This window comes from Pantherophis guttatus, chromosome 12, assembly GCF_059756535.1.
Source record: "Pantherophis guttatus breed Tessera chromosome 12, ASM5975653v1, whole genome shotgun sequence".
In the NCBI taxonomy this organism is placed as follows: domain Eukaryota; kingdom Metazoa; phylum Chordata; class Lepidosauria; order Squamata; family Colubridae; genus Pantherophis; species Pantherophis guttatus.
The window spans coordinates 16907177-16920482 of NC_142074.1; the positions used below are offsets into that span (position 1 = coordinate 16907177).

General features: G+C 39.6%; 1 protein-coding gene across 5 annotated transcripts in view; it reads right to left on the minus strand.

Annotated features, from left to right (window-relative positions):
* The window catches only part of DIAPH2 (diaphanous related formin 2), a 343475-nt gene that overhangs the window by 83514 nt on the left and 246655 nt on the right, over positions 1-13306 (minus strand). For all 5 annotated transcript variants that reach the window (XM_087877553.1, XM_087877550.1, XM_087877551.1 and 2 more), the window contains one exon: positions 11017-11112. In XM_087877553.1, coding sequence (XP_087733679.1) covers positions 11017-11112 — 96 coding nt within the window. The remainder of the gene's footprint in view (positions 1-11016; positions 11113-13306) is intronic.

Genomic DNA, 13306 nt, shown 5'->3' on the forward strand with positions numbered 1-13306 from the left:
CAGTCAAGAAAATAATCTGCCATTACAAAGTACTGATTCATTCTATCAAAGTGATATTTAAAACATCTACGGATTCCAGAATTCAACAGAATTTTCCAGAAATCGTGGAGTTATACCCTGGACTCCATTTGATGAATAAGCTTACTGTTGTGACCACAGGTTACAATAACATGACAGCGTATTAGAAAAGAACGGAGTTAACTGCAGAAAAAACAATTATTTTATTTATTTTAGCGGAAACTTTGAGTAGTTCGGAGAACCGGCAAATACCACCTCTGGCTGGTCCCAGAGTGGGGAGGGAATGGGGATTTTGCAGTATCCATCCCCCAGGAGTGGGATGGGAATGGAGATTTTACAATATCCTTCCCCCAGGAGTGGGGAGGGTATGAGGATTTTACAGTGTCCTTCCCCTGGAGTGGGGTGGGAATGGAGATTTTGCAGTATCCTTCCCCTGCCATGCCCACCAAGCCACGCCACACCCACCAAGCCACGCCCACAGAACCGGTAGTAAAAAAAAAAAAATTGAATTTCACCACTGACTCCAAGGTCCCTTCTCAAAGTTACTGTTTTTGAGTCAGGTTTCACCTAATCTGTACTTGTACCTTTGTTTTTTCTTGCCTAGGTGTAACACCTTGCTTTTCTCCACCGTAAATTTAAATTGTAGGGCATCTGAGGCAGAGAGTCCTAAACCACAAAGCTGTTTAGCAATCACCATGATGGGATGAATTTCATATCACATAATATATAGCATGCTACAATAAAGAAGCTAGCCGCAGCCTTGACTTTTCAACAGATTAGGAGAATGATTGAATGACTGATAGGTTGATATTCTACCAAAGGCACAAAAATTCCTTCTCCCACCGCCTCTCATCACTGAATGATATGTGGCATTATATAAACGTTTCCATTGTGTCATAAAAAATATATAATGCCGGTGTTATTATTTATGCTTCGAGTGAAAAGGGTTGGCCTTGACCATTTGCTGAAATCCAAGTTATTCAGGGTTTTATTCCCGTTTAAATAATGTAACGCAACAAAACATGTTTTTCTTCTTTTTCTTTGACAACAAATTTGTACTTAAGGGACATCATTAAAGTGCGGGGGGAAAATATATAATGAAACCTGATTCACATCATTAAAAATGCCCTCATCATTTCTTCTTCTTCTATTTTTTAATCACTTGCAGCTGATAAACGCCACATCAGAATTAGAGTACATAAAAGCACATGCATAGGTTATTTAACGTAATAAACTGGAATATGGTTAATTGGAAGACATTTGCACTATTACTGTTTTCTGTAGCTGGCTAAGTGATCGTTTCTTATAAATTATGAAGGTTTTGAAATATATTTTATGAATGTGTAATGGATCTTTTTTTTTTAAAAAAAAATTCTACACGGAATTCTCCACTTGATAAGTCAATAATATATTGCATTTCAGTAGAGATAAATAGACAGAAAAAGTTTTTGCATGATTAGATGGTGGGCATCAGTCTGAAACAAAAATAGAAATCATATACACCTAGTCCTCAACTTATGACTGTTTTTCATACTTAACAACAGTTGTAGCATCCATGTATACTCACGTGATCAAAATTTGGACACTTAGCAGCTGACTCATATTTATGAAGCTTGCAGTGTCCCAAAGTCACATGATTCCCTTTTGCTATCTTCTGAAAAGCGAATTCAATGGGGAAGCCAGATTCAGTTCATAACCATGTTACTAGCTTAACAACTGCAGCAATTTGCTTAAAAACTGTGGCAGGCAACCAAAACTGTCACTTAAAAACTGTCTTGATTAGCAATGGAAATTTTGGGCTCAACATTTTCAACAAAATTGGATTAAGGGAAACACAGACGCAACTCAGCAGAAATAAGCTTGCAAACAAGTTTGCATGGGTGCCTTGACTTCAAATTCTAACTACTTAGCATCAAAAACATCATCAAAAAAGCCCAACAAAGAATGTTCTTTCTGTGCCAACTCAGGAAGCTCAAACTGCCCAAGGAGCTGCTGATCCAGTTCTACAGAGGAATTATTGAGTCTGTCATCTGCACCTCCATAACTGTCTTGTTTGGCTCTGCAACCCAACAAGACAGACACAGACTTCAGAGGATAATTAGAACTGCAGAAAAAACAATGGCTACCAACCTGCCTTCCATTGAGGACCTGTATACTGCACGAGTCAAAAAGAGGGCTGTGAAAATATTGACAGACCCCTCGCATCCTGGACACTCACCGCCCTGAGTCCTTCGGGAGTAGGGCGGGAGTAGGGCGGTATATAAAACTAATAAAATAATAATAAAAAAATAATAAACTGTTTTCAACTCCTACCCTCAAAACGATGCTATGGAGCACTGCATACCAGAACAACTAGACACAAGAACAGTTTTTTTCCCGAACGCCATCACTCTGCTAAACAAATAATACCCTCAACACTGTCAAACTATTCACTAAATCTGCATTACTATTACTATTAATCTTCTCATTGTTCCTATCACCCATCTCCTTCCACTTATGACTGCATCACTGTAACTTTGTTGCTTGTACCCTTACAATTTATATTGATATTGTTTCCTAGTATGATTTGATTGCTTATTTGTACCCTATGACTATCCTTAAGTGTTGTACCTTATGATTCTTGACGAATGTATCTTTTCTTTTTATGTACACTGAGAGCTTATGCACCAAAGACAAATTCCTTGTGTGTCCAATCACACTTGGCCAATAAAGAATTGAATTGAATTGAATTGAATTGAATTGAAGTGTAGTGTAGTGTAGTGTAGTGTATTGTAGTGTACTGTACTTCCTTTCCTTTCCATTCCATTCCATTCCATTCCATTCCATTCCATTCCATTCCATTCCATTCCATTCCATTCTGACTAAAATTCTGGTTCCAACTGTGGCTATAAGTCAAGGATTTCCTGTATATCCAAATTTTACATCAATGCAGTTTTTATAGAGTGTGGCCTGGTTTTGGTCTTTGCTCCCAACACAACATGCTTTATTACCTAGTGTCACTTTATCTCAAATGACAGCGTCCTTTTCTCTACATGCAAAAGCACAATTCCATCTGCGAACTAGAAAGTAGCACTACTGTTGTTATCCAATATCTTTAGATATTAGGAAACACTCCCCAGGCGCCTGCTGTGTGTTTTAACAGATTTCAGTTTCACTCAATCCCTTTCTCTTTCCTAGTTTCATCTTTCGGAATTCAGCGTCGGACAAACAACCTAGAATTGCAAGAAACGAAGACGATTGTCTCAAGAGCCGAATTTCCCATCGTTATTATATTGAAGTGCCAGTTTGATATCGTGGCTCTTCCCTCCATGTAAGAAAGACACATCGCCAACTTATTCGGTTTCGGATAGCCCTCTCACTAAACACATGCCCCAAATGCAATTATTTTTGAGAACTGGCATATGAAACTCAATGGCAGCCGTGGGAAAAAGAGACTTCATAGAGTCAGCTTGGTATCCTGTCATCCGTAGAAATTAAGCAGAACATATATCGTATGTTCTGAGCAAAACAGTTTCAGTGGTTTTTATTGGGACTTCCTCTTGAATTAGCTGAGTTTGCAGGGTCAGTAAATGAAAGAGACAAGGCAGTGTCTCATGATTTACTAGAACAACCAAGAAGCAGCAGTGAGAGCAGCTAGCTAATTGTGGATGACACTTAGATAAACAGGTAGATAGGTTCTTACTTGAGGAACAAACCAGCAGAGAGTCCCAATAGGTTAAATTGGGAAGTTGTCAGGGTTGCAAATAACACGCCCAACGAAAGAAAACTTCGAGGCTTGAGTTTCCTCAAAGTTCCATTTTATTAGAAATGTCAGAATGGCACATCTGGGAAAACCCGAATCTGAAAGCTTCCAAGTTTTCCCAAGGGAAACTCCAAGTCCTTGCCCTACACCCACATGTCCATCACATGGTCCAATCAAAGCACTGTCCCAACTGGAGATGCCTCCCAGTTCCAATCTTTCAGGTGCAGGGCAAGATGTCCTTGACTCTCTGAGAAAGGAATGTTATTTTGACTATATATCACCCATGCTCCATGCAATCCCCTCTCCCTGTTTCCCACAGTAGTAAATGTGGCAGATCTGAAGGTCTAATACAAAAGACGGCTTCCAGGCTTGTCAGAAATAAAGAAAAATCCAGAGGAAGGAAATACAATCACAGACTTACAATTTAGGGACCGATCAAAGTTACAATGGCATTTGAAAAAAAAAAAAACTTTTGACCATTTTTCACACTTACGACTGTTGTAGCATCCCTATGGTCATATGAACAAAATTCTGGTTTGTATTTATGACGGTTTATGATGGTTGCAATGTCCTGGGATCATGTGATCTCCTTTTGAGACCTTCTGACAAGCGAAGTCTATGAGGAAGTCAGATTCACTTAATAACCGTCTTACTGACTTAACAAACTGCAGTGATTTGTCTATGGAGATTCTCAGTCATCCAGGTCATGGTTGCCGAAAGGTGCTTTTTTAAGCGGCAACCGGACTTTTTGCTTTTTCTTTGAAGACGTTTCACTTCTCATCCAAGGAGCTTTGATGAGAGGCTTCTTGGATGAGAAGCGAAATGTCTTCAAAGAAAAACCAGAAAGTCCGGTTGCCTCTTGAAAAAACACCTTTGGGACAACTGCAGTGATTCACACTACAACTCTGCCAAGATAGGTCATACAACAGGGCAAAACTCACTTAATAACGGACTTGCTTAATAATGGAAATTTGGGGGATCATCTGCACTTTTATATTGTTGCCAAGAAAATTATGTGAACATATAGTTAAGCTTAAAGGTAAAGGTAAAGGTTCCTCCTGCACATATGTGCTAGTCGTTCCCGACTCTAGGGGGCGGTGCTCATCTCCATTTCAAAGCCGAAGAGCCAGCGCTGTCCAAAGACGTCTCCGTGGTCATGTGGCTGGCATGACTAAATGCCAAAGGCGTGCAGAACACTGTTACCTTCCCACCAAAGATGGTCCCTATTTTTCTACTTGCATTTTTTATGTGCTTTCGAACTGCTAGGTTGGCAGAAGCTGGGACAAGTAACGGGAGCTCATCCCGTTATGCGGCACTAGGGATTCGAACCGCTGAACTGCCGACCTTTCGATCGACAAGCTCAGTGTCTTAGCCACTGAGCCACCGCGTCCCCTTAAGCTTAGCTCAAGGGAAATCCTTATCTAGACAGAAATATTGGGGGTGGACAGAAGAAACCTGAGGGTTTAATGGCATTCGGGGCTAACGGGTGTGAAATAACAGTGTGTTACAGAAGGCAGATTAAGCACAAGTTATGACATTTATTAACAGCAATTATGTTTTAGGAAAATTAGGTAGCAAATCACTTCCGTACTTTAATAAAAATGTTGTTGATCGTATCACTACCATGATGAAAAGCTGCTTCACTGCCCCTTCTTAAGAACTCATTTTGCACCAACAAGGTTTGAAGTAACGTGCAAAGAACATATCTCTAGTTACAGTGTTCTCTTTGTTAAGGGCATAGATCATAAAATTAATTACATTCCCACAGTAAAATTGATCGGGGCCAAATGTTTTTCTGCCTGAAGTATTTCAAAGGAAAAATGGCCGGCCACAAGTCTATCAGCCTCATTAAAATATCACTTTGGGGAAACCGAAAATGCAAAGTAAAAATGGAGAGCAGCGGTACCGAAAACTTAGTAATAAAACAAATGTTCTGGAAGATAAATTGGTTTGAGTAATCCTTTCCTAGCATGGCTTCCACTAAAGAGTATTTGTCAAATAGTTTTCTTGTTTCTAGTTAACTTGTGTTGTTCTTGCTGTTCTCCAGGGTACTTAATATTGACAATATAGGTGGAAGCCACTTGTAAAATACTAAGCAGGTAGCCTAGTATGTCTTTTGAAAGAAACACTCTCTCCTCCAACATCATTTACACTTATTGAACTCAGAGGTTTTCTTGCTTTAAAGCTTCACTCAGCAGGAACCACAGAAGTATGTGAAGAAAAGTAACAAAGGAAGCAATCAGATTAATGGGACTCTGCTTTAATCTCATTAGTGTTGTCAAGAACCTTCTTTTGAAGTTTCCTACGGAGTTCCTGTTGTCTCTATTTTAGTGCCTTTTCATGTATGAGGCTGAGAGCAAAATCACCTTAGAAATATAGATTTGATGCTACAGTTGTGTCGATCACATGCAAATCATTCTCTTTTTTCTGTCTAACCCTCATGTGATCAGGATCCAATAGAATAGGAGTGAATAACCTGGAAAACCACCCGTGATTTCTGCTACCGGTTCGGGAGAGCCAGTACGAACCGGCTGAATACCACCTCTCTCCGTTATCCTTAAGAAAATCACAGACATCTTAAATTGTTCCAGCTCCTATATATTAGGGAAGTGCAAAGCTTCAGAGGTGGATACTTCTCCTTAGCTCAGTAATGGCTAAGCTTTTTCCCATCCCGTGACAAAAGCGGGGGGATTGGGGGGTGTCGTGCATGTATGTGCCCACACCCATAATTCTATGCGCCCTGTTCCCACGCATATATGCGCGACCCCCCATGCTTTTCCCGCTTTTGGCACGCAATGTCACAGTGGGCCCGGTAGGCCTGTTTTTCACCCGCCTCAGGCTCCAGAGACTTTCTAGGAGCCTGGGGAGGACGAAAATGGCCTTCCCCCCCTCCCCGCAGGCCCTCCAGAGGCCAAAAATGGCCTGTTTGCTGACATCCAGGGGGCCCAGAAGGCCAGAAAATCATGCTGGAGCTGAGCTCATGTGCCCACCGATATGGCTCTGTGTGCCACCTGTGGCACACGTGCCACAGGTTCATCATCACGGCCTTAGCTCTTCAGAATGGCTGTCATGGAAGAAGAATGATCTTTATTCTTTACTTTCCAGAGGGTAGGGCTGGAACCAATGGGATACAACTACAAGGAAGAGGGGGTTAGATTTCATATCAGTGGAGCTTATTGACTGTACAACTTCTAGCCATATCTATATTGTCAAACTAGATATTAGAGTATCTTTGAAGACTTCTGTTGATGCAAAACTCACCGTTTTATGCAGGGCCTTAGTCTACTGCAGAGGTGGTATTCAGCCGAGCCGGTAGCGGAAATCGTGGGTGGCCCTGCCCACTCACCCTGGCTCTATGCCATCCTATTTAGGCACTTTTTGAGGCCAGGCGCATGCAGAAGGCAGGTACATGCGTGAACCGGGCACATGTGTGAACCAGGCACATGCACGAACCGGGCATGCATGCGTACAAAGTGAGCATGCACGCATGGGGCGAAGCAGTAGTAACATAATGTGAAACCCACCGCTAGTCTACTGACTGAGCAGGGAGATAGACTAGATCAGTGTTTCTCAACCTTGGCAACTTTAAGAAGTGTGGACTTCAACTCCCAGTATTCCCCAGCCAGCATGCTGAGACTGTGGAATTCTGGGAGTTGAAGTCCACACTTCTTAAAGTTGTCAAGATTGAGAAAGACTTAGACTAAATGACTTTCAATGTCCTTTCCAACTCTACGATTTTACGTATGGGTTTTACAGGAAACTCTTTGGCAGATTATGCTGGAAAAATAATTAGGACCGATGTGAAACATCTCCATAAAAAGAACTACAATATGTTACTGGCATGGTGGGAAGTACCACTCTGGAGAAAATTGTGGCTGCCTTGCTAAGGCCTTGTATTTTGAAGTATATTTGTAGAATATACACCAGAGCATCTGCATGTAATACAGAAACACTACCAATCCAATTCAGTCTTCAATACGTAATGTCTATCTTACAGCCTCAAGAGTTAGTAACTAAACCATTTCACGGTGATAACTACTCTGCAGCAAGAAGGAAATTATAAGATGGAGTAAGCCTGCAGATGCAATATTTCTGAACTAGGACATTCCTAAAAGGGCAGCAGCTATTAAATGTTTCTAGAAGTTTAATTTTATAGTAAAAGATTTAGCAGCATAGAGAAAAGTAAAAAATAAATAAATATATAAGAACAGTTAGCTACGAAGGAAAAGAAATAACTTAAGCTAATATTAGAGGGAATATATTTCAGAATTGGTCTTGTTTTATCATCTCATAGCTTGTGGCTAGGATAAAAGGTCACAGATAATTGGTGAAAGTATGATGAATGCCTTACAAAATTTGTCCCTTTCATAGTTTTAGATGAAGCAGGACAAGCAGAATTGTTAAAGGAACAGGCACTTTAGGACGTACTGACATTTTAATTCATTGAATCACTACATCACTGCCTTTAAAAACTCTATAGAAGATGCAGAATTTACATTAAAATCTTCCTATGCCCCAAAAACATCAGCTATGTACTGTATGTTCGAGGGGAAAAATGTATAGAACATGTGATTCATCTCAAGAGTAATGTGGTGCAAATATACCACGCAAATGTCATGTTTATAAGAAGTTAATTAAAATGCATTCCCACCATTAAAATATGACATACATATTTGCTGAAGCAGACATTTCAATAAAAATCTGCCAAATAAATCTCTCTTGCTTACACACACCCAAACACAGACATATAATAGAAAGCTAGATGTATGTACAAAAACTTGCAATTCTTTCAGCTTTATGTAAGCTGCAATCTTATACCTACTTAGGAAGATATCCACAAATTCAGAAGACAGCATTATGAAAAAAAAAATAGAACTTTAGGGGAAAGACAAACAAATAATATGCACATATCCATCAAACTTTTCATTAGAAAATCATGCTTTCCAGTTGTGCTGGACTTTGAATTTGATTTCAAAAGATGCTTTGGAGCTGTGGGAGGCAACCAAGTGATCCTAAGAAAAGACACAGCTGCTTTAAAGAGCTTCTGATAGGTGGTATATTTATATACCATCTATCTGAAGCTCTTTAAGGCAGCTGTGTCCTATGTTGATATGCAGTAGAGAAATTTGGACATGAAAGACTATATTTACCATTTTTAATGGCATTCCTCTTTATATATCTATCCATCTAGCTTAAGCTTTTAGGTTTTGTCATGTAATCTTCAAAATGCACAAACTACTAAATGACCTTTTAGTACATTAGGATGGGATCAATATTACCACCTCCTAGCTAATTTAGTTTATTGGGGAATTTGAAGAAACCACCTTTGAAACTATCAGATGACATTAAGTCAGTAAACAAGTGAGAGAAAACACAACATCTTCTCCTAAATCTTCCGTGATATGTTGGACTATTCAGTCTTTGTTAATCGATTTTTTTTCTTTGCTAATTTCATCACAAGTTAATCGTGATAACCTTCTGAAATAATTAAGTTGATAGTACGTAACTCTACAATGTCCTTTCAGGAATTTTCTCCTTAAAGATTGCTAGATATATATCTATTTCTATTTCAGGAAGAGCCGCAGTGGCGCAGTGGTTAGAGTGCAGAACTGCAGGCTACTTCTGATGATCACTGGCTGCCAGCAGTTTGGCAGATCGAATCTCACTAGGCTCAAGGTTGACTCAGCCTTCCATCCTTCCGAGGTGGGTAAAACGAGGACCCAGATTGTTGGGGGCAAGAGGCTGACTCTGTAAACCGCTTAGAGAGGCCTATAAAGCACTGTGAAGCAGTATATAAGTCTAAGTGCTATTTCTATTTCTATTATTTCTATTTCTATTTCTATCTCTCTTGTCTGTCTGTCTCTAGCAATCTTTAAGGAGAAAGTTATAACTTTCTATATAGCCATAGGAACATGAATGCAAACAGGAGGAAGAAGATGCAACCCTGTTCTCCACTCATAAAACAATTCATGGTCAGATCAGATCTTCTCTGAAGCTTACAGCAGGGACTTACTTTACAAATTTCCAGCCCTTTACATTTTGATCTCTGTTCCATCTAAAACATAGATATGCACATCACAGTGCAACCCACCTAATATGTACATATTTACATCAGATGTTGGATTGCAAATATGTAAGGGAATAACATGATATCACCATGCACATACAAACTTTTACCTGTGTCTTCCTTAACACCAGGGGCGTGTCAAACTCGATTTCATTGCGGGCTGCATCAGGATTGTGTTTGACCTTGGGGGGGGGGGTAGGGTGTGTGGACGTGGCCAGCTCGATGTCACTCATCGATGTGGTGGCCTGAGCACTCTGCCAGCGAAAATGAGCTCCCAAACTCCTTTTTTGGCTGCAATGGCCTCCTGCAACCACCTGCCAGTGAAAACAGAGCTCAGGAAGGCCGTGTTTGGCCCTCCCGAGCTCTGTTTTCGCTGGCAGATGGTTGCAGGAGACCATCACAGCCTGTTTTCGCTGGCAGAGGTACCGGGGGCCGGTCCTTTGCTGTTTCCAGGGCAGCCCTTTGGGCCAGATCTAAGCACCTCGTGGGCCAAATCCGGCTCTCAGGCCTTGAGTTTAACATCCCTGCTTTATACCTTGACCAAATTTTGATCAGTCAGTTAAAAAAAAAAAAAAGAACGGTGCCTTTCAAGTAAATTACGATTTATTTAAATCACATTTTCAGACTCCAATGAGACGGCCAGCAATGGCAGACCACAAATCAAACTCAGAATAATGGTACATGAGGGATCGGAGAAGAGAAACCTGCTATGTGTTGTCGTTTAGTACTTAAAAAAAAAAAACCAACAACAACAACTCAGGAATGTTCATTAGCGCGCATTTTAACAAAATTAATAATCTGAAGGACACGGTACAAATTTACCCATGAAAAATGAAGATTGATCGGTTCTTATAGGCTGAGGATCGGCGGTCGACTCAATTTAATTATTTGGAACATTTTTAATGATTTGCCACAAACTCCGGAGCATTATTTATGTTCGTTTACAGTGGTATCAATCAAAACAGGAGCTCCTTGAACTTTGATTGTTTTTCCTGAGGCAGTTATTATAATTATCCTATTACATCCGTTGATTGCACAGTGATGTCCCGCCGGCAATTCACTTCTACACCAAAAGATACTTCTATTGAAACTCATAAGGGGCTTCCCCATAAGAACCCTATGACTACTGTGCTTTCAAATAATAGCTATATTTTTAGGCCCCTGCCCCAAATGCAATCGTTTGCCTTACCTTGAGGCCTTGGCATTCGTTTTCTCCGATCCCGGAACGCTTCCCCAGACTGCAGTGCTTCCAACAGATTATCCATCACTCCCATCTCATCCCCTTCTGTGGATAGCAGAATAAAAAGTCAAATTAATTGCTTTGCAAATTAAGGCTGGAACACTGGGGAAAACAACGGATACAGAAAGCAAAAAAGTAAGGTTACAGTTGCATGACAAAAAGCTCCTGATTAAGGACGTGTATGACAAGACGATGCAAGCTGTTGAATTTCATGCACAGGGCTATTGACTTCGTTTCTAAGATTCTCTTAAGTGAAATTGATATCACTTCTGTTTTTCAAGACCTTGTTTTTAATCTTACTGATAATGTGGACCACAGACACAATGTTACTAACTTCCAACTTGTATGTACTATTCCGCACCACCAATAGAATAAGCAACACGACAATTTTTGCTCTTGATGATAGTCTTTCGACATTGATCAGAGAGCAAGGACTTTCCAAAAGTGAGCGCACTGGATTCATTTTAGGCCAACTTGAAGACTATATCCTGTTTTGTTCTCCTGAATTTTTGTATACAAAATTGTACTTAACAGCTCCCAAAGGTGCTTTTTCAGGAGATAACTGGACTTTCTTTTTTTTTCTTTTGAAGATGTTTTGCCTCTTGATCCAAGAACAAATATACAGCTGTTAATTTGCAGCTGTTGTTATGCCATTCATATCTGTAGATCCCCTTAGCTTGAAGCTGGAAAATCTTGCATCAGAATTAATACATGTTAAGAAATTCACTGAATGTGGCATTATCAACCCAACTTTAACCCTCCAGTCAATAACAAGAAGGCTGGCTCCACTATTTTTTGGTGCTAACAGAGAGCTTCTTCATTTTAATGAAAGTATAAATACACACAAGCAAGCATCTGCTTGTACCTGTCAATTTCATTTAACTATTCAAAAAAAAGCGAGTTTTGTTTCTATTAACCCGAGACATTAAAATCACACTTTATACTTCTAATTTCTCTCCCCTCCTGTTTTGTTTGTCGTTATTCACTCAGACATAATTTTTTACTAGAATTTGTTTACTCTGATAGAGAAATTGGGAGTAGTTCCAGAAAAAGCAAAACCAACCATTCAAAAATAAATAAAAGTGAATATTTTTTCTCCCTAAAGCAGGGAACGTTTGGGCTGTAAAGGTCTTTGAAAGTCTGAAGGAAGCGGACTGAGGGAAATTCAGGAAAGCAGGCTGAAGATTTTCACTTTGTTAATCATTGGTATTTTTATCTTCATTTGCTCATTAATCACTGGCATTTTTTATATTTTGATTTATTTTATTCTGAGAACTTCAAACAGCTTTTGGCAACGCAAAAACACGGAACACACAAATACTGAAGCAATCCATCGAAGACCAGTCAGCCATGTTAAGTTCTTTTATCCATACAAGATTACAGAGTCAACTTCAAATAACAAAAGATAGAGGGTGATTTTCTTATACCCATTAGTGGATTGACTAATCAAATAAAATGTCATCACAGATTAAGGCCACATATGTTTACATCAATTTAATTTGTCTACATGCATTTATTATTAAGCTAAGTACAACAAACACCACTTAGTGAAGACTACACTATATAAAGTATTAAAGTTTCCTACTCAGTGAAATATTTAAATAAAAACAATCTAAGAGAACTGTAGTGTATCCATATCTATATTTCTACGATAGACTGTGGATGGAAATGAACAATAAATATATGTTTGTCCATCGGTATGCAAAGATGTAAATACTTCAACTTGCTGGAGGCAAAATAGCAATAGCACTTAGACTTATATACCACTTCACAGTGTTTTGCAGCCCTCTCTAAGCGGTTTATAATGTCAGCATATTGCCCCCAACAATCTGGGTACTCATTTTTACCGACCTTGGAAGGATGGAAGGCTGAGTCAACCTTGAGCCAATCAGGATTGAACTCCTGGCAGTGAGCTAAATTAGACTGCAATACTGCTTTCTAACCACTGTGCCAAAATATATCGGAGTTTGTTGCAGAAAATCAAACCCAGAAAGCACACACAGGTAAACTGATTCAGCAGGATTCATTAACTTCTTTATATACCTATAATACATGAAGATAAATGTACAATACAAATATAGATTCTTCTTCAACGTAGTAGCAGTTACAAGCAAAACACAAGGCAGGAGAGAACAGTTAGTTTCATTTCAGCAGAGCAGACTGTTTTCAATTTCTCTGCACAGACTCAGTTGCCTAAGCTATGCCCAAACTTCAGACCTAAATTTCTTTTTCCAAATAA